Source organism: Microcaecilia unicolor, chromosome 4 (genome assembly GCF_901765095.1).
Source record: "Microcaecilia unicolor chromosome 4, aMicUni1.1, whole genome shotgun sequence".
Classification (NCBI taxonomy): Eukaryota; Metazoa; Chordata; class Amphibia; order Gymnophiona; family Siphonopidae; genus Microcaecilia; species Microcaecilia unicolor.
The window spans coordinates 322,937,603-322,962,404 of NC_044034.1; the positions used below are offsets into that span (position 1 = coordinate 322,937,603).

At 47.6% G+C, this 24,802-nt stretch overlaps 1 protein-coding gene across 3 annotated transcripts in view; it reads right to left on the bottom strand.

Moving 5' to 3' along the window:
* The window catches only part of ASH2L (ASH2 like, histone lysine methyltransferase complex subunit), a 51,726-nt gene extending 27,415 nt beyond the window's left edge, over positions 1-24,311 (bottom strand). For 2 of the 3 annotated variants that reach the window (XM_030201948.1, XM_030201947.1), the window contains exons 1-6: positions 24,204-24,311; positions 23,835-23,901; positions 7,100-7,245; positions 6,758-6,846; positions 5,664-5,758; positions 5,276-5,371 (exon numbers count right to left, since the gene is read on the bottom strand). In XM_030201948.1, coding sequence (XP_030057808.1) covers positions 5,276-5,371; positions 5,664-5,758; positions 6,758-6,846; positions 7,100-7,245; positions 23,835-23,901; positions 24,204-24,244 — 534 coding nt within the window. In that variant the 5' untranslated portion in view covers positions 24,245-24,311. Of the gene's footprint in view, positions 1-5,275; positions 5,372-5,663; positions 5,759-6,148; positions 6,480-6,757; positions 6,847-7,099; positions 7,246-23,834; positions 23,902-24,203 lie in introns of those variants that run through there. The other variant, XM_030201949.1, reaches the window with a different exon arrangement.
* Between the last annotated feature and the right edge of the window lie 491 nt (positions 24,312-24,802).

Below are 24,802 nucleotides of genomic sequence, written 5' to 3' on the forward strand. Positions count from 1 at the left end.
GACAAAAACCCGAAAACTGGCTTCCAAGCGCACCGCATCATCCACCCTGTAGTGCTTGGCAAAGGTATGCAGTGTTGACCATGTCCGCCGTCTTGCAAATATCTGCTGGAAACGGTAGTCTCCGTCCAGGATGTCACTCTACACCTCGCAGAATGAGCCCACAGGGCCTGAGGAGCAAATAAGCTGAAGTGATAGTCTCCTTCAGCCATCTAGCAATTGAGGGCTTAGAAGCCATGAGGTCAAGCCTCTGTTTATCAAAAAGCATTGCCTGATTTGCAAAACTCATTCATGACTTCCAGATATCTAATGAGGACTGTACACACATAGAGAAGCTTCAAGGAAGTATATTGAGCCTCTTCATCCTCTCTGAGAAAGGACGGGAAGCTCCACAGATCGGTTGATATGAAATGCTGATACCACTTCGGAAGAAAGGAAGGAACCATAAGCAAGGAGACCTCTGCCTCTGAAAGCAAAAGAAAAGGGATCCCGACAAGAGAGTCTGAAGCTCTGAAACCCTACATGCTAAAGCAACAGCCACCATGGACGCTGTCTTTAGAATAAGATCTTTCAAGGAGGCCTTCCAGAGTGGCTCAAAAAGAGGTTTCTGAAGAGCATGAAGAACTAAGTTAAGGTTCCACTCTGAACATGGCATATGAAAGGGAGGCTGCAAACAGCCCGCTCCCCGCAAGAACTGAATGATATCTGGATGAGCCGCAAGAGAGATCTTCTGTAGTCGGCCACTGAAACAAGCTAAACCCGCAACCCGAACTTTCTGAAGACCTGTCTGGAGAAACGCTACGATGTGTGTGATCTGAGCAGAGAAGGGAGATAGTCCGCATTCAGAACACCAGCCCTCGAACACCATGGATGTAGAGCATTTCAGAGTCTGAAGTAAGGTAGCAATGACTGAATCAGAATAACCTTTTCATCTCAACTGAGCCCTTTCAATGGCCAAGCTGTAAGATCAAGGGGCACGGATCCCCCATGAGCATCTGATCTTGTTTCAGTACGCCATGTACCTGTGAAAGGAGGACAGGATCCCCGTCTAGAAGTCAAATCAGGTCCACAACATACCACAGCCTCCTTGGCCAATCAGGGGCTACGAGAATTATTCAACCCCGACGCAATACGAGATCCTTTTCAACATGTGGCCTACCAGGGCCAAGGAGGGAAGGCAAACAGTAGATGGTCTCCAGCCAGGGCTGCAGTACGGCATTGATCCCTATTGAGCACAGTTCTTTCCAACGGCCAAAGAACTTGGGCACTTTGGCATTCCTTTTCATCTCCAAGTCCAGAAGCAGAGAACCCTGTGGGTCAACTATCAGCTGAAACTCCTGGCTGGATAGTTCCCATTCTCTCGAGTCCAAGGAGTGCCTGCTGAGAAAGTCCGCCTCCATATTTAAGGACCCTGTGATGTGAGCTGCTGACAAGCAGAGAAAATTCTTCTCTGCTCAACTCATGAGGGAGGTCACCTCCACCACTATCAGTTCTTTCTAATGGCTGAAGAACTTGGGCACTTTGGCATTCCTTTTCATCGTCATCAAGTTAAATAAACAGAGAACCTCATTGGTCCACTATCAGCTGAAACCCCTGTCTGGAGAATTCCCATTCTCCTGGATCCAAGGAGTGCCTGCTGGGAAAAGTCCGTCTCCACAAAGACCTCTTGATGTGAGCTGTTGACAAGAGAAGATATTACTCTGCCCACCACATCAGGAGGCTGCTTCCACCGCCATCAGACAACCGCAGGTCCCGCCTTGTGAACTTATATAAGCCACCGCAGTCACATTGTTGGAGAAAACTCGGACCAGGACCAGCCCCCCCCCCCCCCCCCCCCAAAAGGGAGCACTACCCTGAGCTCCAAGTGATTTAATCGTCCATCTGCCCTGTGCAAAATGGAACTTGTAATGAGCTCCCAACTCAACTTGAGGGCATCCGTTGTCAACACCTCCCATTGTGTTATCGGAAAGGGGGCTCCAATGGTCAAATCCTGGGTGACAATCACCACTATATACTCCGTCTGGCAACTAGTGTCCAAGGAAGATGAAGGTTGTACTTCTGTGACACTGGAGACCACTGGCTGAGAAAAGACTCCTGTAATGGCCACATATGGCACCACTTCCATCGCCGGCGTCATCGATCTCAGAACCTGGAAGTAGTCCCAGACCCTGAGATTGCCTTGACTGAGAAGACAATCTGTTGAACCAGCTTCAACATACTGCACTGTGAGAAAGATACTCTCCGTGCTGTGTCAAACAGAATGCACAGATACTTCTGCAATGGAATTAGTCTGCTCGTCTCAAAATTGATTATCCAACGACTGCAGAAAACAGACAACTTTGTCTGTTACCACCACACTGTCCAAACAGGACAACACATGAATGAGCAAGTCATCAAGATACGGGTGAACTCAGGTTCCCTGGCACCATAACCTTGGTAAACATTCTTGGAGTTGTAGCGAGACTGAAGGGCAAAGCCCTGAACTGGAAGTGATGGCCAGTACCGCAAAACGTAGAAATCTCTGATGCAGTGGCCATATGGGTATATGCAAGTATGCCTCCTTGAAATTGAGGGCGGTGAGAAATTCTCCTACTTGAACTGAGGCTAAGACTGCTCTTAAATGTCTCCATGCGAAAGCGGGACACTCGAAGTTAGCAGTTTAGACCTTCAAGATCTAAGACTGGACAAAAGGTGCCTTTCTTCTTTGGTACAATGAAGTAGACAGTATCTGCCCTAACAATGGCTTGGAGCACCAGCAAGGAATCTACGGTGGCTTGAACTTTGACCACCTCTATTCCCTTTTGACAAGGAGACTGCAAGAAGAGAGAAGTGACCAGGCGGTACAACTCCAACTAGTAACCTTCTGTAAGAATATCCAGAACCCACTGGTTTAATGTGATTTGGCTCACTCCTCCCGAGACTCCTGAAGACGTCCTCCCACCAGAGGAAGAGAAGAGTGGACCAGCCTCCCACCAGAGGAAGAGAAGAGTGGACCAGCCTTGCATCATTGTGAAGCTCTAGAGGCACTTGGTGCTCTAGCTGTCCACACGAAAGGAAGATTAGCGTGTCTGAAAGTGGGACTTCTGATGACCAGAACGGTACCATCTGTCACCTCGAAATTGAAAGCCCCATGAAGATGGATGACCACAGACTTCTAGCATATCCTCCGGCAACTGCTGTGGCTTAGTTTAACTAGATGTGACTGACGCTGCAATATCACAACCAGGAGCTGCCGATGTGCCATGACAGCCAAATACATAATGCAGGCTGTGAATTCATAAATAGTACCCCAACTTGCTTCCAACAGGGCATTATGGCACCAGTCTTGTGTTGCCAACTGCTGATGCCAATTTAGGAATGCTCTTGCCACGAATGAGCTGCATACTGTTGCTTGAAGGCTCAAGAGAGGCCACATCTAGTTTCCTATCCTATAGGTCTTTTAGGGCAATGTCCCCTTCTACTGACAAGATGGTCTTCTTAGTCACCACCATAGCCAGGAAGCCACCCTGGGAAGCTGCAATTTATCTTTCTCTTCTGGAACTAATGGGTAGAAGCAAGCCATTGCTCATCCCACTTTTCAAAAAACATCAAAAGGAACACACTCCCTACATGCAAACAAAAGCAAAAAAGTAGGGGTGGACCAAAGATGACCTTAGAGATAGGATAAAAAAAAAAACAAAAGTCTTTATTATGCACCACAACTATGTACTGACCTGATATGGGGCAGTGTTTCGGTGGGAATGCCGCCTGCTTCAGGGAGTCACAATAACTAAAAACAAAAAAACATGAGAGCAAGAACATGAATGGAAATACAATATATAAAACAGAAACATGAAAAGCAATGTTAATTATTGACAGAGTATATACGTAGCTTCCTACTTTCAGCACCACATGTCTGGTGAGGCCCATTCTCCTATAATCAGGTCCTGAATGTCTGGATGCAACGGGAAATCCTTAGAAGGACCTCTAAGTTCCCTATGACTGACCAAGATGGAGCTCCTGATGCCAAAGCAAAAGGCTCCTCAATGGAAATAACTGCCAGTGCCTCAGAAATAAAAGTACTGAGATCTAACAGCTCCTTCAACAATGGCTCTTCTGAATAGACTGAAGCCACACCAGATAAGGAGGAAGACAGAGATCTGCCCACTCCTGGAGGTGCCGAAGGGCAGTGGGGCAAGAACTGAAGCACCTCGCAGCAACTCTCTGTTTCAGTAAATAGGCCTGGTGTAAGAGCAATAGAAACTCTAGAGAAAACAAAGATCCTGATGCAGCTGAATGCTCTGTTGGGCCCTGAAGCTATAAAATGATGGCTGTGCTCTGTGTGTGATCAGAGGCTGCTCCTAGCTGCCAGTCAGCCCCAACAAAATGGTGCCCGTTCCGGCTTTCTCCTACGTCTTTGCACCAGCCCAAAGACCCCAGCATATTTGGAAGCTGCACCGAATCAGAAGATGTGCTGCTGCCGTTTCCTCCGCATTTCATGGGATTCCCGGCTTGTATTCACTATAAAGCCCCGATGCTTGCCGGCAGGTGACATAGTGGGAACACAGCTTAACTGTCTCAATGGGAGTCGCCATTCATACTGCCTGTCACAAGCACAGCACAAATGTGTCCAAGCGGTGAGTCAGGATCCTTCCTCTGCACCAAGTAGAACTTGCAGCCCTCCAAGTGGTTAAGAGGCAAACTTTAGTTAGATTTACCACTGCCGGCTGCACCCCCAAGCTCACATTCTCCAAGTCTTACCACAGATGAGAATATTTTGAGATACTCTGGTCCCACGTTCTCCAGCAAACCTCTTTCCTTTTTAAATTAAAAAGGTGTTTGTGCAGGAAGAGGAGATCTCCACAGCAAAACAGGGGAGAGGTGAAGGGACGAAAGAAGTAAATTCATGGGACACCAGAGACAGGGATTTGAAGACCTCCAGATATGACTCTGCAGACTCAAGCCACCTGCAAAGCTATACTAGGGTCCAGCTGACCAACTAGACCAGGAGCAAACCACTCGGAACCAGAGGCCAAAAGTGTGCTCATCCGTGGAGATAGAAGATACTGAGGAGTTGGCCTGAATGCCAAGAGAGATGAGTCTCAGCTCAGGTTTTCATTTCTCTATCTCTACCTGCTGGTTGATGGACACAACTATCCCACAGATTCTGGAATAGTGGGAAGCTATGTAACGGAAAAACAGTTTCACACCAAGTGGTTGAGGCCAAATTCTACACTGCAGTAATACGAAAAGCATGATGTGAGAGAGTCTCTTCCAGGCTTTTGTTTGTATAACTTACCATTGTTTTCACAATGTTATTTGGCCAAGTCATTTTTCCAGGTCTTTGTCTTGTTGTCATACACTCCCAGTATTTGTCAATGAAGGGTATGATATCCTGTGTATGAAAAGGGAAGCAAAAGTGCACTAATCTGTGACTGTTCATACCTCCACAATTTCACAAGTTTAAGCATATCAGGTTAAGTTTGGTAGATCCTGATGTAAAAACCTGACTTTGATATGGAGCAACATCCTAGGTCCATGACTAGCAGTAGCCTTATAGTGTGGACTGGAATAATGGTCAGACTGGCTGTGTTCTACTCTATTAAGTGGCTAGTTCTTCATAAATAAGTAAACACAATCTTATGAACCACACTTGCCTTCACTCCTGCTCAACTCTGTAGTGTTACCTTGTCTTTTGAGAACATGGTTTTTGGGTGCTCATCCTGTGTTCTTGATTGCCAAGTTAAGTTAGCCAGAGCAGTCAGGCACATTTCCTTCAGATCTGAAAAGGAAAAAAAAATATTAAGAGATTAAAATTTTTGGTTCAGCCACATTAACAGAGTAAATCTGTAACAAAGGAAGTAAGTCAGTCAATGCAAACCAATTTTAAAAAAGTGTATGATTAACTATACTACAGTGAATATGCACACAGGTGTACAAGCCTTTAAAATCTCTCTAAACATGAGGTCTCTGTGAGATACTCACATTAATAACCCCCCCCCCCCCATCGCTTCCACTCACCCTACTTGGAACACAAATCACCCCAAATCATTGAAAAAGCTACAAACTCTCCAAAACACAGCAATTAGGTTACTCTGCCACGCTCGTTGCTCTGATCATACTACCCCTCTTAAAAAAGCAACGTGAAATCTTTAAAGGTAGCAACACTCACCTTCGGCTGTCCAGATTATCTTGCCTCCCTCACCATTCCTTATCCACCTGTGTACTCTCCTTTCGCTTAATGACCATTGCCTTGTCCTTCCCAGTCCTAAGGTTGCCCACTGCGCATGTTTCTTCCTCTCACCTCACGTTTGGAATAATCTCCCACTTCGCTCTAAATCCTCCTTTAAAAATTTTAAGGTCAATCTGAAGGCCTAGCTCTTTAGGCAGGCCTTTGGAGAATCGTATTGATTGGACACATCAGCTAGACACGCTCCTTTTCTGATTCTATCCTCTTTGTGCAATTGCTAACTTTACTGTTACTGATAGAGTTTCTTTCCCTTTCATATTTTTAGTTTGCACACTGCTCTGTACTGCTTTGGCAGCTAGAGCAGTCTAGCAAGTTTAAATAAACTTGCCTTTGCAGGAGACCCAGCTTCACGGATCAGTTCAAAACAGCAAGCATTCAAAACCCAAAGGGTGATAGCAGGCAGTTTCTAAAATGTGCTCCACGTGGCAAGACTGTGCTTAACAGAGCAATGAACCAGTAAATCCAGTTTTCCTACAAGATAAAGCCTGCTCAAGAAAATAATTCATCCTTGGGGCTCTTTCACATACTTACTTGCTTGTTTTCTAAGAAAGTACGTGTTTCCACTGTGATGGCACACATTGCAATGAAAACTGTAGTTTGTCATGAAAGGAAGGCATGATCTAGGAAACAGTAAGAAAGTAAATTGGAAGAAAGAAGAAATAAAACATTTCTGTTTAAATATAAGTAACTATTTGGGAAGAGAATGAAAACCCAAGTTTTCTTTGATGAGATCACAGAAATGTATTTATCAAGTGCTGAACATTAAGGAAGATTTTTCAATCCTCAGCTGGGACTATGCACCCCTCCTGCTGCAAACAGCCATTGTAAATGCTTTTCTTTTCAATGTAAGTCACTAATAGAAGTATTACATACGTAGTGTCAATTCCAAAGGTGTCTGCTGTGAACCACTTCATGCAAATGCCACATTGCAGCTCAATCTCTCCAAGCTGCCGCCCATTCTCTTCATCCACAGAACCTGTCTGAGTGTCCATAACTTCCAAATTGTCCCCTGTGCCCTCCTGAAAGCATTAATACTGTACATTAAAAAATCACTGTACTAATTCACACACAAATTTACCATGCAAAAGAAGGATAACATGAGAGATTATACCCCTATTTCCAGGAATTTAAACAAGTTTTACATTTAGACTATACCATGTATATTTTGTACACAGTTAGGAACCTCAGGTAAAAGTAGAGTAAAAATGGCATTTTAATCTGCAAAAGGAAAAAAAGTGAACATGACTCAAAAAACTTGATTTCCTAATGAAGTAGACAAATGTTAGCTACTATTTGACAAACAAATCTATTCCATTTGAACTCTATGAAGGACATAGAAGATACTTGCCCTACAATAAAAAGAGGAGAGATAACAGACACTCAATTACCTGGAATAAAAGTAATGCAAAATAAGGAAGCATTTTGCAACAAAAGAAAGTTCTAGAAGGGAAAATTAGGTTCTTACCATGATAATTTTCTTTCCTTTAGTCATAGCAGATGAAGTCATTACGTATGGGTTATGTCCATCAACCAGCAGGGGAGATAGAGAGCACTCAAACTTTCACAGTGCCCTCTTGGCCAGCTAGCTCCACTGCCTCTTCAGTATTTGAAGCTTCCAAAGCAGTATGGCAAACCGCAATGGGAATCACAAGAGCTTTCCTCACAGCGAACGATGGCCCATCACAAGGGCATGAACTCATAAAGGAGGGAATGCACATCCTCCTGGAGGGAATAAACTCATCCTCCTTATTGTAGAAGTGGAGGGGAACACACGCACCTCCTGGAGGGAATCACACATCCTCCCAACACACTGGAGGGAATGAACTCATCCTCCTAAAGTTAAACTGAACATGAATCCTGAAGATTGTTTTCCAACTTTCTCCCAAAGAAGGAACTTCAGGAAATTAGAACAGAACCTGAAAAAACCCAATTTACAGCATACTGACAATCCAACAGGGAGGGCTCATGGCTTCATCTGCTATGACTAAAGGAAAGAAAATTATCATGGTAAGAACCTAATTTTCCCTTCCTTGTCATCAAGCAGATGAAGCCATTACGTATGGGATGTAACAAAGCAATCCCTAGATAGGGTGGGAACAAGCCACACCACGCGCTAGCACTTGTGCTCCAAAACTCGCATCCCTCCTGGCAGCCACATCCAGCCTGTAATGTCTGCCAAAGGAGAGCTTAGAAGCCCATGTTGCTGCACTGCATATCTCTTGAAGAGAGAGTGCTCCAGTTTCAGCCCAAGAGGAAGAAATCGCTCTAGTAGAATGCACCTTAAAGGCTACAGGCGGCACCCGGCCGGCAAGCAGATAAGCTGAAAAGATAGTCTCTTTGAGCCAGCGGGCAATAGTGGCCTTAGACGCTGGAGACCCTCTGCGAGAACCTGATAGTAAAACAAACAGATGATCAGAAGTCCTGAAAGTGTTAGTAACTCGCAGATACTGCAGCAGAGTCCTGCGCACATCCAAAAGGTGCAGCTGCCCAAAAGATTCTGGAAACTCTTCCTCTGAAAAAGAGGGCAAGAAAATAGGCTGGTTTAGGTGAAACGCTGAAACCACCTTAGGCATAAAGGAAGGCACGGTCCGAACCGTGACTCCTGACTCTGAAAATTGCAGAAATGGGTCTCTACAGGACAGCGCCTGGAGCTCTGACACCCGTCTCACCGAGGTAATGGCCACCAGAAAAACGGCCTTCAGTGTCAAATCCTTCTCCGATACTCGCCGAAGCGGCTCAAAAGGAGATGCCTGCAGGGCTTTCAAAACTAGCCCCAGGTTCCAAGCTGGACAGGGTGCTCGCACGGGAGGTCGGAGCCGAAGCACCCCTCTAAGAAACCATGCCACATCTGGGTGAGCAGCCAAAGACACGCCTCCCACCTTACCACGAAGGGAGGCCAACGCTGCCACTTGCACCCGCAGGGAATTATAGGCCAAGCCTTTTTGTACACCTTCCTGCAAAAAGTCCAGAATCGGCGAGACAGGAGCCCGCATTGGTGCAATGGCTCTGGAAGCACACCAAGACTCAAACAGGCACCAAATCCTAGCATAAGCTATGCAAGTGGACCGCTTGCGGGCTTGCAGGAGAGTGATAATCACTTTATTGGAATAACCTTTATCCCTCAATTGCGCCCTCTCAATAGCCATGCCGTAAGACCAAAGCGGCAGGCGTCCTCCATGGCTACCGGACCCTGAGTCAACAGGTTCGGTACTAGAGGTAACGGCAGAGGAGCCTCCAGGAGCATCTGTCGGAGGTCTGCATACCAAGGACTCCTTGGCCAATCCGGGGCGATGAGGACCACTTCTCCTGGGTGCAGCCGAATCCGCAAGAGCAGGCGCCGTATCAAGGGCCATGGGGGAAACACATAAAGAAGACCCGGAGGCCAGGGTTGAGCCAAGGCATCCAACCCCGCCGACCGAGGATCTCTCCGTCTGCTGAAGAAGCACGGGACTTTGGCATTGGAACTTGTCGCCATGAGATCCATCACGGGCTTGCCCCATTTGGCACAGATCTGCAGGAATACTTCGTCTGCCAGATTCCATTCTGCTGGATTGATCTGATGCCTGCTCAGATAATCGGCCTGCACATTGCTCTGACCTGCAATATGAACTGCCGACAGACACTGAAGATGCAGCTCGGCCCAGTGGCAAATCAGTTCGGCCTGTGCAGCTAGAGCTCTGCACCTTGTTCCGCCTTGTCGATTTATATAGGCCACCGTTGTCGTGTTGTCTGACATCACTCTGACAGCCAATCCTTCCAGGGTCACTTGAAAAGCCAGAAGCGCCTGAAACACCGCTTTCAACTCTAGGCGGTTGATGGACCACTCAGACTCCTCGGGTGTCCATAGACCCTGGGCATGCTTCCCCCCTTGCAATGTGTGCCCCAGCCCTTCAGGCTGGCATCCGTTACCACCAGGCACCAAATGGGGAGCGTCAGCGGCATTCCTCGCCGCAGCATGCTGTCCGAGAGCCACCACTCCATGCTGAGTCGGGCCGCAGGGAGCCAAGTGAGTCTGCATTGGTAATCCTGAGAAATTGGAGACCACCTCTGGAGTAGGGAATACTGTAGCGGTCTCAGGTGCGCTCTCGCCCAGGGTACCACTTCCATCGTGGCTGTCATCGATCTCAGCAGCTGGACAATGTCCCAAGCTCGCGGGCAGGGCATCCTCAGGAGCAGACGGACCTGATTCTGAAGCTTGCACCGCCTTAGCTCGGGTAGGAACACATAACCCGAGACTGTGTCGAACCTGGCCCCCAAAAATTCTAGAGATTGTGAAGGGGTCAGGTGACTTTTGGCCATATTGACGACCCAGCCTAGAGATTGCAGTACTGAGACCACTCTGGCTGTAGCTTGTAAGCTCTCTGTTGCAGAGTCTGCTCTGATGAGCCAGTCGTCTAGGTACGGGTGAACCCTGATACCTTCTCGCCTGAGAAAAGCAGCTACTACCACCATTACCTTCGAAAAGGTTCGGGGAGCTGTGGCGAGGCCAAAAGGCAAGGCCCTGAACTGGAAATGTTTTCCCAACACCGCAAACCTCAGAAACTTCTGGTGCGGGGGCCAAATCGGTATGTGCAAGTAAGCTTCTTTCAGGTCTAGAGACGTGAGAAACTCTCCTGGCTGAACCGCCGCAATGACGGAGCGCAGGGATTCCATGTGGAAATGCCGCACTCTCAGGGACTTGTTCACTTCTTTTAAGTCTAGAATAGGGCGAAAGGACCCACCTTTTCGCGGCACCACAAAGTAGATGGAGTATCGGCCGCAGCCTTGCTTGGCGGGAGGCACCGGGGCACCGCCCCTAACTGAATCAGACCTTGTAAAGTCTCCTCCACCGCCGCCCGTTTGACGGCAGAACCGCAGCGGGACTCCACAAACACGTCTCTTACTGGGGCGTTGAATTCTATTCTGTATCCATCTCCGATCAGGTCCAGAACCCACTGATCTGAGGAAATCATGGCCCACTCCTCGGCAAAGAGGGAAAGTCGTCCTCCGATGACAGGCATCGAGGAGAGGGCCGGCGCACCATCATTGAGAGGGTCGCCCCTGAACTCCTGGCCTTGAGCCACCAGCTGCGGAACGCTTGTCCGAGCGAAAGAAGTTCCTCTGCTGACCACGGGCACGTGAAAGTGAACCCAGCCGAACGCCCCAGGCGGTACCTTCTAGCTTCACGGAAGCGAGGTCTGTACGAGGAGTGGACCGCCTGGCCCTTAGAGGAAGGCCTCTGCCTATCTTCGGGCAAGCGCTGGGGTTTTGGATCACCCAAGCCTTTCACAATTTTCTCCAACTCCTCACCAAATAGGAGAAGTCCTTGAAAAGGCAACTTCACCAACCTTTGCTTAGAGGCCATGTCCGCTGCCCAGTGTCGTAGCCACAGACGACGGCGAGCCGCCACTGCTACTGCCATTTGTTTAGCCGAAGCTCTGACAAGGTCATAAAGGGCATCAGCCAGAAAGGACAAGGCCACCTCCATCCGCGGAGCCACATCCAAGAAGGGCTCCGCTCCATCTCCGGGCTGTGCCACTGCCTGTTGCAGCCAAGCTAGGCAGGCTCTAGCAGCATAACAGCTGCATGCAGACGCCCGAACAGTGAGACCTGCAATTTCAAAGGACCGTTTCAATGCTGTTTCCAGCCTACGGTCTTGAACATCCTTCAGGGCAACACCTCCTTCAACAGGGAGGGTAGTTCTCTTTGTCACCGCAGTGACTAGGGCATCCACTGTAGGCATTTGAAAATGAGCCATATGCCCCTCACGCAGAGGGTATAACTGCCTCATAGCCCTGGAAACTCTCAAAGGTCCCTCGGGGTCAGCCCACTGAGCCGACACAAGCTCTAGGATGGAGTCATGCAAAGGGAAGGCCCGAGCAGCTTTCTTGGTACTAGCCATCCTGGGATTACCCGAGGAGGCCATGCCACTGTCAGGATCTTCAATCGAGAGGGCCTGCAGGGTATCTGAAATAAGCGCTGGCAGCTCATCACGGTGGAAAATCCTCACCGCGGAGGGATCATCCAGATCCTGTAGTAAATCCGCACCTGACTCCGGTTCCTCAGACCAAGAACGTCTGTCAGAGTTCTCCGAATCCTCACACCCCGACCACGGGGGGGAAAAAGGTGCACCACAATCTGAAGGGGAATTAACCCTTCTGCGCTTATCCTTGGGCCAATCATCCGGGAAAACCTCACTGGGCAGTCCCAGGCCAGAATCCATCGGGGGGGCCATCAAAGGGGCCTCAGGCGACCCTTGAGGGAGGGCTCTTTTCATCATGTATGCTTTATGCAGCAAAAGCACAAAATCCGGGGAGAAAATCTCACCCTGGGCAACCAAATCCTGTCCGGTGCTAGCCACTCCTGAAATAACCTCATCTCGAGGTGCCCCACCCGGCTCAGGTCTCTCCGTGTCCACGGAGACCGTGCCATGCGGCGTAAGCAAAAATGGCGCCCGCTGCCAGCTCAGAGCGGGAAGAAACATCGCTCGCCATGCTCGGGCCGGCTCCTACGCCTGTACAGCACGATTTACAGAGCCCTGCTGCTGATTTGCACTTGCCACACGTGGAACAGCGCTTTACATTGTCCGCAGCCATCGCCGAAAAACGGCAGCAAAATCCAAAATGGCGGTTTCGCGCCAAAATCGCCCCGATCACGGGCCCACCCGGAGGAGTTGGAAAACACTCTTACCTCAAAGGATCTAGCGTACAACTACGATCCTGCTGAAAATCAGGTCAAAAACCTGTTCCAGCGTCTCTGCGTTTAAAAACGCGACGCGACTTTTTTTTTTTTTAATGCTGTGAGGAAAGCAGAGGTATTGAAGACTCCGGAGGCTCAGATGAGTGGGAAAGGCAGGGAAAGGGCGAACCTATATGCCTGCATCCACTGTTGGTGGGTAAGGACAGGGAAAGCAATGCAATATGTCCACATCCACGGAGGTATGGGTAAGGCAGGGAAAGGGCTAACCTATGTGCCTTTAAAGTGAAGCTGCTATAGCCTCCAACACCCCGGTTAACAACTGGCAAGCCAGGAACCACCTCCCGGAAGATTTTTCTGGAGCTCGAACAAGCTGCAGCCACCCTGCTAAGGGAGATAGAGAATACTGAAGAGGCAGTGGAGCTAGCTGGCCAAGAGGGCACTGTGAAAGTTTGAGTGCTCTCTCTCTCCCCTGCTGGTTGATGGACATAACCCATACTTAATGGCTTCATCTGCTTGATGACAAGGAATAAAAGGTTATGACATGAGGATCTATAGGTATCTGGTAAAGAAGACATACTTCTTCACCAAGTGGTGGATGAATGGAATAAGCTCCTATACAGATAAAAGGGTAAAGAGATGTCATGTGATGACCTGGCAGCGACCAGATACAAACATGTATACAAACTCCCCGAGCTCTCCTAGCTATAGTGCCTTTTTGCGATATTTACCCCTTCTCCAGGAAGATATGGTGCACTGTGAGGGGTAGCTGACCATCGGGGCAATGATCAGACAGTAAAGTGGTGGGTATGACCAGCAAAACCTGGAGAATCTCTGTTCTCTGCCAGCAGAGACAAATACAAAGATGGCAGCTTATGGAGACCAGCTGGTGCAGCTAATGCTGGAAGAGGTGGCATGGCAACTCACCCAACTAGGACAGCAGTACTGGAAGATAAGATGTTACAGCTGCAGTCTATATTCAAAAAATGAGGAACACAAAGGAGGGCCTGGCAATGGAATTAGCAACAATGAGAACTGGATCCACAGTACAGGAGATAGCGACTGAAAGAACAACACATTGCCGCTTGATCACATTGAGGATCGGGAAAATTGAGTTAGGAGAAACAATGAATCACTAGCAGATAAAGAGCTCCTGTAAGTTTGTGAACAGAAGATCTGAGTGCCTGGGTCTCATGCAGCAGCAGTGCCAGCTATGGGAGAAGAGTGTGCATAGGTCAGGTCCTACCTGGATGCAGCCCTTATTTTGAACTTTGAAGATAAAACTGATCTTATGGGCCTGTGGACTACAGGTGTGAGAAGGGAAGCCCACAGCAAAGAACCAATGTCATATTGTTCCTAATTGTTCAACCGGGGGATCCAGTTTGCACCGCAATATCCTGCACAGGTGAAGCTCTTCCATCGAGGGAAGACCCAGGCATGTACTAAAGTTAAGGAACTAAGGGCCTTCATAACAGCACAGTTAGGCCAAGTGCCCTGGTGCCAGTGATAGCAAGCACAGCGCTCTCCACATACAGGCTGTAGTGTGCTTAGTTTCAAAGCAGTAGTTCACGGCGATGTTGTGAACAGCTTGGAGCTGAGAACTGTTCTGGGTATTGATTATTGCAGATATTATTAAGGATAGAAAAACAGCGGCTGGAGAGCCTAATGCTTCACATAATTGTCTGACTGGTGCAAGTACTAGGAGACAGTTTAGGTCAACGGTATAAATTTTGTGTGTGTTATATATGAAATACACAACAGCTGGTGTATGTGTGTTATATATGAAATACACAGGATAAGGTTTCTGGACTAATTTCTGTGACTGGGTGACCAGACAGCTGCATCAAGGTAGAGAACTAGATGTGGTTAGATTTTAGCTCTAAAGTAACTGACTGCATTAGAAACTGGCTGGAGTGGAAGGTGACAGAGGGTAGTGTTAAATTGAGTTCACTCTGGGGGTGGGGGGGGGGGGGGGGGGGGGGGGAAGAGAGACATTAGATAATTAAATACATATATAATTGGATAAACACCCAAGAATATATAAGGACACTTAAAATAAAAAAAATATATGAATTATTAACATAAGTGGTTTAACACACAATTCATATGAACAAACATTGCTAAACATTTGTACTAACACATATACATAAAATCTCATGTGTATAACAAACTGCTGCATGTGATAATATACCTATAGTACAGAAAATGAATTATTGAATTCATGAAAGTTTCCCAAATAATATAAGGAAGAAATATAAATATTTACAACTGTACTGTTAAAACTTGTGGACTTGGGCAATAAAACTGCAGTATTAGAGCAGACAGGCTTTAACAGCAAGTGCCACCCCAAAGAAAATCCCCCTCCCTTGAAAAATAAACTGATGTGTGCAAATTACATGATGTTCCACCTTGTATAGCCTCTCTTTTGAAAATGTACACACTATGACATTCTTTGCACTCTGCTGACAAGGGTCTTTTAGAAGTACACCATTTATCATGAGTCTTTATTTAGAACTTCAGGGCCAATTCCTTGGAATGCTGTGCCAGATTATGTACGGAATGTTTCAAAAACTACTCAAATACACAGGCCTTTTCTAAATAAGTTTGCCAGCAGCACACCTATGGGCAGATGATCATAAGCCCCGCGCTGTTCCAAACAGTGCTCAAAAAAATAGCGCCCCTATGATCAGAGATAATAGAATGCAAATTTAAGCACATCATTATCTCTGATCATGATCCAACTCGAGGGCCAAGGGAGCTGAAGATCTGGTGGATCTCCAGCCCCCCTAATCCTAATGGCAAGTCCAATTTAGGCAGAATGAAGGGACTGTCCTGATAGCTATGGCACTTTTTGTAATGGAGATACAGGCTTTCTCCTGTAAGTGTTAGTACCCATCTCACTAAGTGGATCGCACCAAGAAGGTAGTCTTTATGGTCAGGACCTTCAGAGTGGTCCTCCGAGGGCTCCAATGGTGCCCCCCCCCCCAAGACATTTAAACACTATACCAAGAAGATTCTAGAGCAGTGACACAATGTATTTGACTCTGCACAAAAACATTACAGCATTGAGCTGGACTGCTAAGGAAACTCCCTGAATCTTGCCCCAGAAACAGGAAATGGTTGCAAGTTTAACCTTGAGAAAATTCAGAGCTAGCCCTTGTACCAGACTTCTTTGCAAGAAGGCTAGAATGGAAGCCAGTTTCACCTTCCAGAAGGATAATTCCTGCTCCACACCACTGTTCAAATGGCTTCCAAACTCAGACATCAGTTGAGGAAGATTGCCTGTGGGCTCTGAGTAGAAATGGACAATGCTGAATATCTCTTGTTCCTCAGACACTGCCTCTGAAGAGCCAGGTCATAAGACAGAAGGGATTCTGATCCTCCATCACAATTGGCCTCTGGACCAAGATTCCTTTGCCACTACATAGGGGAAGCAGGAGCCCATCAAGTAAGTGAAAGAGGAATGGAAAAGGAATGGATGGTTGTCCTCTAACAAACAGAGAAGAGCACAATAAGAGAACACACACAATTATTGGAACAAATGCCAGACATGGCCACGTTTCACCTCCTAGAGGCTGCATCAAGGGCTGAACTTTCCACTACAAAAAATGCACATAAACATAAAAATCAAAATAATAATAAATAAAAAAAAACATACATCTCATATACAAACACACACTTAGGGCTTCTTTTACAAAGCCGTGCTAGCAATGTAAGCCGAAAAAATTGCCTTCTGCAGCCAACAGAAGGGGGGGGGGGGGGTCACAACAAGCAATTTTACTGCTGCAAGCTTTAAAACAATTGAGAAAAGCGCAGAATGCTGCAAAAATTGATAAATGTCAAAAAAAAGCTAAAGTGTCATCAAGAAGCATAATGGGAAGGGCGTGAATATTTAAAATATCCTTTATACAAAAAATGTTTCAATAATAATCTCTATTATCCTATCCTACATAATAATTTGCACCTCCAACGTTCTACGTCTGGATGCCTGAGTTCATAACATCCCTAACCACTCATTGCACCGCCCTCACATCAAAACGTAATGATGTCAGAGGGCGGAACAGTGAGAGGAAAGGGAAGCCAGCGCCAGCCAGCCAGAGAATGTTCAGGTACAAATTGAGGGGAGGAGAGAATCGCGAGGGGAGGGCAGGGCAGAAGAGAATGGATGGGATGGGAGGACAGTAGAGAACAGAATCGCGGGACACGGATGACAGGGAAGAAGAGAATTGCTGAACATGGAGGGAAGGGGAGGGAAGAATTGCTGGACATGGAGGCATAGGCGCCAACTCCATGGGTGCTCGAGCACCCCCAATATTTGACCCGCCCGAAGTCCCGGAACGGAATTTCTCCCAGTCCTTTGCCTGCTCCTCCCCTTCCTGTGTGCCGCCCAGAATTTAAAAGTTCTTACCTCGGGGTCTGGCGGCAGCAGTGAAAGGCGAGCAGGCTCGGCGCTTCAGCCTGCCTTCCCTTTTCTCTAAGCTCTGCCTCTGGTCCCGCCCTCATTTCCTGTTTCCGCAAGGGCGGGACCAGAGGCAGAGCTTAGAGAGAAGGGAAGGCAGGCTGAAGCGCCGAGCCTGCTCGCCTTTCACTGCTGCCACCGGACCCCAAGGTAAGAACTTTTAAATTCTGGGCAGCAAGCAGGAAGGTGAGGGGCAGGCGGGGGACTGGGAGAAGAGGGTGGGCAGCGCAGGTCGGGCTGCCACTCGGAGAGGAAGAGAGAGAGGGAGGGAGGCAGGGGGGCCTGGGACTCAGAGGAGAGGGGGGCCTGGGACTCGGGAGCCCATACGCCGTACGTGTTAATGAGCGCTGTGTCAAACTCAGAATGGCCGCGAGGCAGGAACTCACGCCACAACTGGCCATTGACGTCCAGACTCCTGCGCCGCTAAAACTCCATCGTAACCAATGGGGGGGGGGGGGGGCAGCACGGAACTCGCACCACAACTCGCCTAACGATTCCCTTAAAAACATAATCGCCATTACATAATAACCTTGCTAGCGCCCGTTTCATTTATGTGAGAAACGGGCCTTTTTTAGTAGTCCATAAATAAATCATTAAATCCATAGATATATATTGCACTCCACACATTAATATTGCAAGAGCATATAGAAATCAATAATTTATTTCATTTAAAAGAACTCATAGTTTTTATAACTACACATATACATGTCATTCCAAAAGTAAAAGATACCTGTCCGTTTTAGATCAGAAAAATGCCAAACAATCTGATTCCATATTTAACACTTTAGGTGACAACAGCATCCAGTTTTAAAATAAATCTTGTTCTTCCTGAAGGAGGCCTGCGGTCCACATCACCCCCTTTCCAATGTGACATTATCTTATAGATTACCAAAAAGCACAACTCTTCAAATATATGTTGCATATTAATCATGTGGTCTACAAGTGGTTTGTCTACCACTCCCCTTTAAATAGCATTTTTGTGTTCTATAATCCTTTGTTTAAAGTACTTGAAGTCTTCCCTACGTACAGAAGTTAGCAGGGGCAAATAATCATATAGACAACCTTTTCAGTTTTACAATTAGAAAAATGTCTTAGCTCATACTTCTCCCCCTGTCTTTGAATGTTCAAAAAAAACTTCAGTTTTTAAATTCACTGAACAAATTGATAATTGTGGCAAGAATGGCTGGCCACCTTGTGTAGGACCCTGCTGGGGCCAAAGCTGTACTATTATTAATAGGATTTATTTACCGCCTTTTTGAAGGAATTCACTCAAGGCAATATAGAGCACTGATCCCATCTCCCGTCTATTGCTGAAGCAGTGTGGGAACCACATTCTAATAGGATGCCATCAGGTCAAAATATGGTGGGCCCGACACCTCTGGGCTCAGATCCCACTTTCCCAGGTCCAGCATCATGTGACTGAGGAAATCTATTTGCACTTCCTCAGCCCTGGTGATGTGGCCTGTCGATATGGCTGCAACATACTGCTCTGCCTAAATGCACAACCATCTGGCTTCCAGTGCCACTGCTGAATGCCTGGTTCCTTGTTGACGTAGGCCACTGCTGTGGCACTGTCCAGCATCACCTGAACTACCTTCCCTCTGATGAAAGGAATGAACCGCCTGAGCACTAAGCTTATGCATTTGGTCTCCAACCAACTGATGGACCAGGACACCTACTACTCAGACCAGTGGCACTATGCAGGGTGCACTTCACAACAACCCATCCCTTAACCTGCCAGACTGGTATCTGTAGTTGACTACCATCCCAAGTCTGGAGAGTCTAGAGGCATTCCTTTAAGTAGGTGAGATGGCTTATCCCACAGGCGTCAAGCTTTGAAGTCCTGGGAGCAGGGAGCCCAGAAAGAGAGAACAGCACAATCCATGGGGGACGCATGCGAGCCCTAGCCCATGGGACCATCTCCAGGATTACTGCCACAAATCCCAGGCTCTCAAAGCTCCTTGTGCACAGAGTTCCCTTTTCTGTGCCTGGAGCTTGAGAATCTGCTCCTGTCAGGACTACCATACCCTGCTTGGTGTCAACTACTACTACTTATTTCTATAGTGCTACTAGACGTATGCAGCGCTGCACAGGTACTCCATGATCTGGTACAAGCAGGTACTCCATGATCTGCGATGGAACCAAATGACTTTTGGTGAAGTTCACAATCTGGTGTGGCTGCTAGAGCTGACTGATTACAAATTCCATGATTCCCCTTGAGTCGGACTTGGAATCTGTCCAGAGGAGCCAGTTGTCCAGATAGGGATGGACTTGGTGGCCTTACTCCAGAAGCACTACCCTCAAAAGAAGTAAGGCACCATTGCAAGCCCAAAATGACATTGCCTACAACTGGAAGTGTCTTTCCAAGACAAGACAAACACGCAGAACACTGCCTGTGTGGAGCTCTGATGGTGAAATGCAGGGTTAAACCTTTTTGATATCCAAGGTGGTGAAGAACTCGCTGGGCCTGACCGAGGCTATCACAGAGTATACTGTCTGTATTCTGAAGTATAGGACCCTAAGGGAGGCCCTGATCCAGGATGAGTTGAAAAATGCTGCCACTCTCTGGTACAACATAGTTGATGGAATAATGTCACAGGCCCCGAGATGCTGAAAAAGGTGTCCTGAATGGCCTGTCTTTTGACGGGGGGGGGGGGGGGGGGGGGGGGGGGGCATCATAAAGGCTCTATGAACTCCATAGCATAGTCCTGAAGAATCACCCCAGTACCCACTGCTTGGAGATAAGGTGGTAGAAAAGGCTGAGCCTGCCGCCCAATCACCCTGAAAAGCTGACCATCATTGGGACCTTTCTGAGGTGGCAAAGCTGGTGAAGGGGCTAGCATCTCTTGCCCTTCTTGCTCCACAAAAGGGTTTCCTCCCCCCCACCCCACCTTTAGGGCTTGGGATCTTGAGGGTTTGCAGATGGTCACAAAGAGAGGGGCAACCTCCTCCAGTCTCTTGAGCACGTTCTGTTCCCTGAGACCCACTGGTGTCATCTGGCAGCCCCTGTGGCTCAGTCTACCCTACACCCTTCAATATCTTCTCCAGTTCTTTGCCAACAGCGGCCACCACTGAAAGGGTAACTTACTGAGGTGTGCCTTAGATGTGGCATCTGCCAACAGCGGCCACCACTGAAAGAGTAACTTACTGAAGTACGTCTTGGATGTGGCATCTGTCACCCAACGCTGCAGCCATAACCACCTCTGTGCCACAACCAGATCCCACCAACATGAAACATAGTTAGACCAAATTGTGCAAGGCATCTGCCAAGAATGCAGTACAGGATTCCAGTTGGACTGCCATCGGAGACTCTGACCAAGATCTGGGAGCCTAGTACTGCTAAGGAAAATGATTTTCTGAAGATCTGCTCCACCTTTCTTTCAAGGGCAATCTTTAAGGCTGCCCCTCCCGTCAACCTGACAGTCATCTTCTTGATCACCACGACATCCACCTTTGGCAAGCTAAAACAACTTGTCCAGCTCCTCTCGGGGAAGAACGTAGAGTCTTCCCAAGAGCCTTGCACCCTTCAGAATACCTTCCAAAACTTCCCTTCATATTAGGACCATCTGGTAGAGGCCCTAACTAGTGAGAAGGCTTTTGGCAGTTTCCAAAGGCCCTCTAGAACGGATGCTCATCTGTTGATTTGTGCAGTATGGGGACACAAGAGCTGCACGACAGAAGCTATAGAGACTATTAGGTGACCCAACACCTAGTTTCTGAATAGCCTGACTACTGGGAAGTCCTCTTCCTCCTGCAGGGACACATCCAGGGCATGGGACTCCAGGGAAGGGAGTGATCCTTGCTTGGAGAGCCCCAAATGCTTCCATCTCAGTCCCACATCATATCTGGTCCCTCTTCCTGAGGAGTGGAACTTTCCATGACTTCACCTTAATGGCAGGAGAGCTGGCTGGGCCCCTAAAGGTGTGCATCTTATCGGTGAGGAGGAAAGAACCCTGCTCAAGCATAACTCCCCTTCTAACACCTGCCTGACAGTTTATGATCAGGGTGACCATTTCGGGCCCTGGGGGCTCCCCCCAAACCACCATGTACCATTGCCCTCGTGTGTCCCAAACTTTGTGTTGTGTGGCAGCCAAGGTAGCTGTCATTCTCACCAAAGCCAACAGCTCAGTGGCCATCAGAGGTGGCAAGGGTTCAGATGCAGCAACAGAAGGGCCTCTTGTGAGGGCACTCGCCAACCTACAGCCAAGTTCGGGCCATTGCTGCCTAATGCTGGACAAACTGCAGTACTAAGCTGTTCGCTCTCGTGTGCCCCACATTTCCGGCCCACTGGTATCTCCTCACACATGGTCAAGGACCCCACCCCACTGCTTCTCTCTTGGATCTGAATTCACTTTGCTGGGCCTGTGGCTGTCTACCTCCTTCTCCTGGGAAATATGCTGATCACCACTGCCTTGGACTTTGCCTGCTGTTTGTCTTAACTTAATCCCCAGAAACAGCCCGAGGGAATACAACAAATCCAAAAAGTTTTTTCTCCCCCTTGGCTGTCATTTTCTGCATGAAGTGTGTGCAGGAGCCCATGGTTTTAAAAAAATTTGTTTTTTTTTGTGTGTATTCCCCAATTTGTTTTGTGATTAATTGGGCTGTTTTTTTAGTAGGTGTTGGTTCTTTTGAGTTTATAACCACAATTCCAACACATATACTTAATCAAATTTTACCTTAACTAGTAAATGACGATCAGACAGCAGTCATCTTAGGAAGCTAAGCTATGAATCAGTAAACACACTTCAGGTAATTATGGCATTATGGGTAAACAGCCTCAGAAGAACACGGGCAATGTTGGCAAATCTGGATTCTCAACGCATTTGATCAGGTAAACTAGGAGTTTATGAAGTAGGTATTAGGATAATATGGTATCAGAGCTGGCTTTTTGAAGTGGATACAAATTCTATACCATCAGCCAGAAGAACTTGTGAGATCCATGGGAAGCTGACCTAGCCTTTTGCCCTTCAGAGGGGGACTCAGGTTTGCCCCTTTATCTCCATTACTACAGATGCTAGAACCCCTGGCAATTAAGATTAAGATAACATCAGATGTCAAAAAGGGATACATTTAGGGGGAAGAGAACAGAAAATCTACTTATTTGCAGATGATATGCTTTTCTTTCTAGGAAACCCAGAACGGGATACGATTAGGGCAATACATATTACAGAACAGTTTGGGACGCTAGGACACACTTTTGCTCTCCACTGACAAGATCGGCCTCGGTTCGCCAATTATATGGGCTTTAACTCACTATCCTAAATTGATTCTACTGACCTGACACAGGCGCTTGATGCTAAAACATAGCCCATGTTGGGTCTAATAAAGGATTCTTGACTATTCCATGCTTGAATGGCCCTTGGTGCTTTTTTTTTTATTTTTACTGTTGTGTGTACTTTGACTCTCTCTCCTGCTGTCCCATTTCACAAGCAACAGCAAATTGGCCTCTTCACACAGATACTTCTCACCAACTAAGGTGAAGGAAGAGATTTCAAGAGAACACCTGCTGCCATCTGTGAAGGGGAAGGCATTCCTTTTCCGGAGATACGAAGGCGGTAGAACGAGAGGACATGAAATGAGATTGAAGGGGGGCAGACTCAAGAAAAATGTCAGGAAGTATTTCTTCACGGAGAGAGTGGTGGATGCTTGGAATGCCCTCCCGCGGGAGGTGGTGGAGAGGAAAACGGTAACGGAATTCAAACATGCGTGGGATAAACATAAAGGAATCCTGTTCAGAAGGAAAGGATCCTCAGGAGCTTAACCGAGATTGGATAGCAGAGCTGGTAGTGGGAGGCAGGGCTGGAGGTTGGGAGGCGGGGATAGCGCGGGGCAGACTTATACGGTCTGTGCCAGAGCCAGTGGTGGGAGGCGGGACTGGAGGTTGGGAGGCAGAGATAGCGCTGGGCAGACTTATACGGTCTGTGCCAGAGCCAGTGGTGGGAGGCGGGACTGGAGGTTGGGAGGCAGAGATAGCGCTGGGCAGACTTATACTGTCTGTGCCAGAGCCGGTGGTGGGAGGCGGGGATAGTGCTGGGCAGACTTATACGGTCTATGCTAGAGCCGGTGGTTGGGAGGCGGGGCTAGTGCTGGGCAGACTTACACGGTCTGTGCCCTGAAGAGCACAGGTACAAATCAAAGTAGGGTATACACAAAAGTAGCACACATGAGTTGTCTTGTTGGGCAGACTGGATGGACCGTGCAGGTCTTTTTCTGCAGTCATCTACTATGTTACTATTATAAGGCATAATGAGAAAAATGATTTAGAAGTCATCTGATTCAAGTACATAAAAAAAAATAAAAAAAATCAAGCACATAACCCCCCCCCCAAAAAAAAAACCCAAAACAAAACAAAACACACAGCCCTTCTCAGCCTGGGTAATCTCAGCAGCAACACAAAATCTTCTGACTATGCCAACCCTGTCTAAGGGGTAAACAGGTACAGTCCCACAATTCATAATACTCAGCAATACATACCACAATATCTTTCCCATTGGAGGATTCGGTATCCAAGCCAGTTGTCACATCAACTAGAGCAGCATCCCTGTTACAGACAAGCACTCTTTAAACCCAACATTTTATGATGACTAAACTTATCATTTTTGTTAAGAATGTAACATTCTGTACAGATACTCAGCCTCGCCACTCCAGTTCCAACCCAATCCTATACCAAGGCCATTAGCGCGGCTCTAACACTTCTATCTGCTCCCACTTCTGAACCTTCCCACCAGGATGGACTTCACAAGTTCACACCCCTTACCCCGTTCCTCGCAAGGCCCTCACACAAGATTCTCTCTCTTCCTCCTCTTCTTGCACCCCATCACAGCCCCTTTTTGTCTCTCTCACCCGCTCTCGGACTCCACTGCTGTCACCTCCTGTACCGCCATGGACTCTGCCGCTGCCGGCTCCCCGTCTCCTTCCCCAACCACTGCAACTCCAGTTGCCCGTGGGGATCCCGAGCCCGCTACAGGCGCCGCCATCTTTTTAACTTCCAGTCTCGCGAGACACACGGCGTCGGCGCGTCTCTTTACAACTTGCGCCAGAGCAGGCGAGTACGTATGCGCATAGCAGTTGAGCTTAGACTAAAATAGGACACCAAGGATAGTGGAACAAAAACAGGAGCCGAGATGATGTCAAAACATTGAAGCCACTTCGGTTAATCTCAGTTTCCCCCTCCCCCCGCGCAGCTATCATTTAAGTACACTCAAAACAAACCAAATGAACGTATCAGTAAGTTGCTGTATCCATGTGATCGTTACTTACGGCTGGTAGCATTTTTATTTGATCTCACTTTTATTTTCAAACATGTATTTCTCCCTGTATTGTCAAATGTAAGCCACATTGAACCCGACTTTGCTTGGGATAATGTGTAATATAATTTACTAGTAAAAAAGGCCCGTTTCTGACACAAATGGAACGGCGCTAGCAAGGTTTTCCTCGGAGTG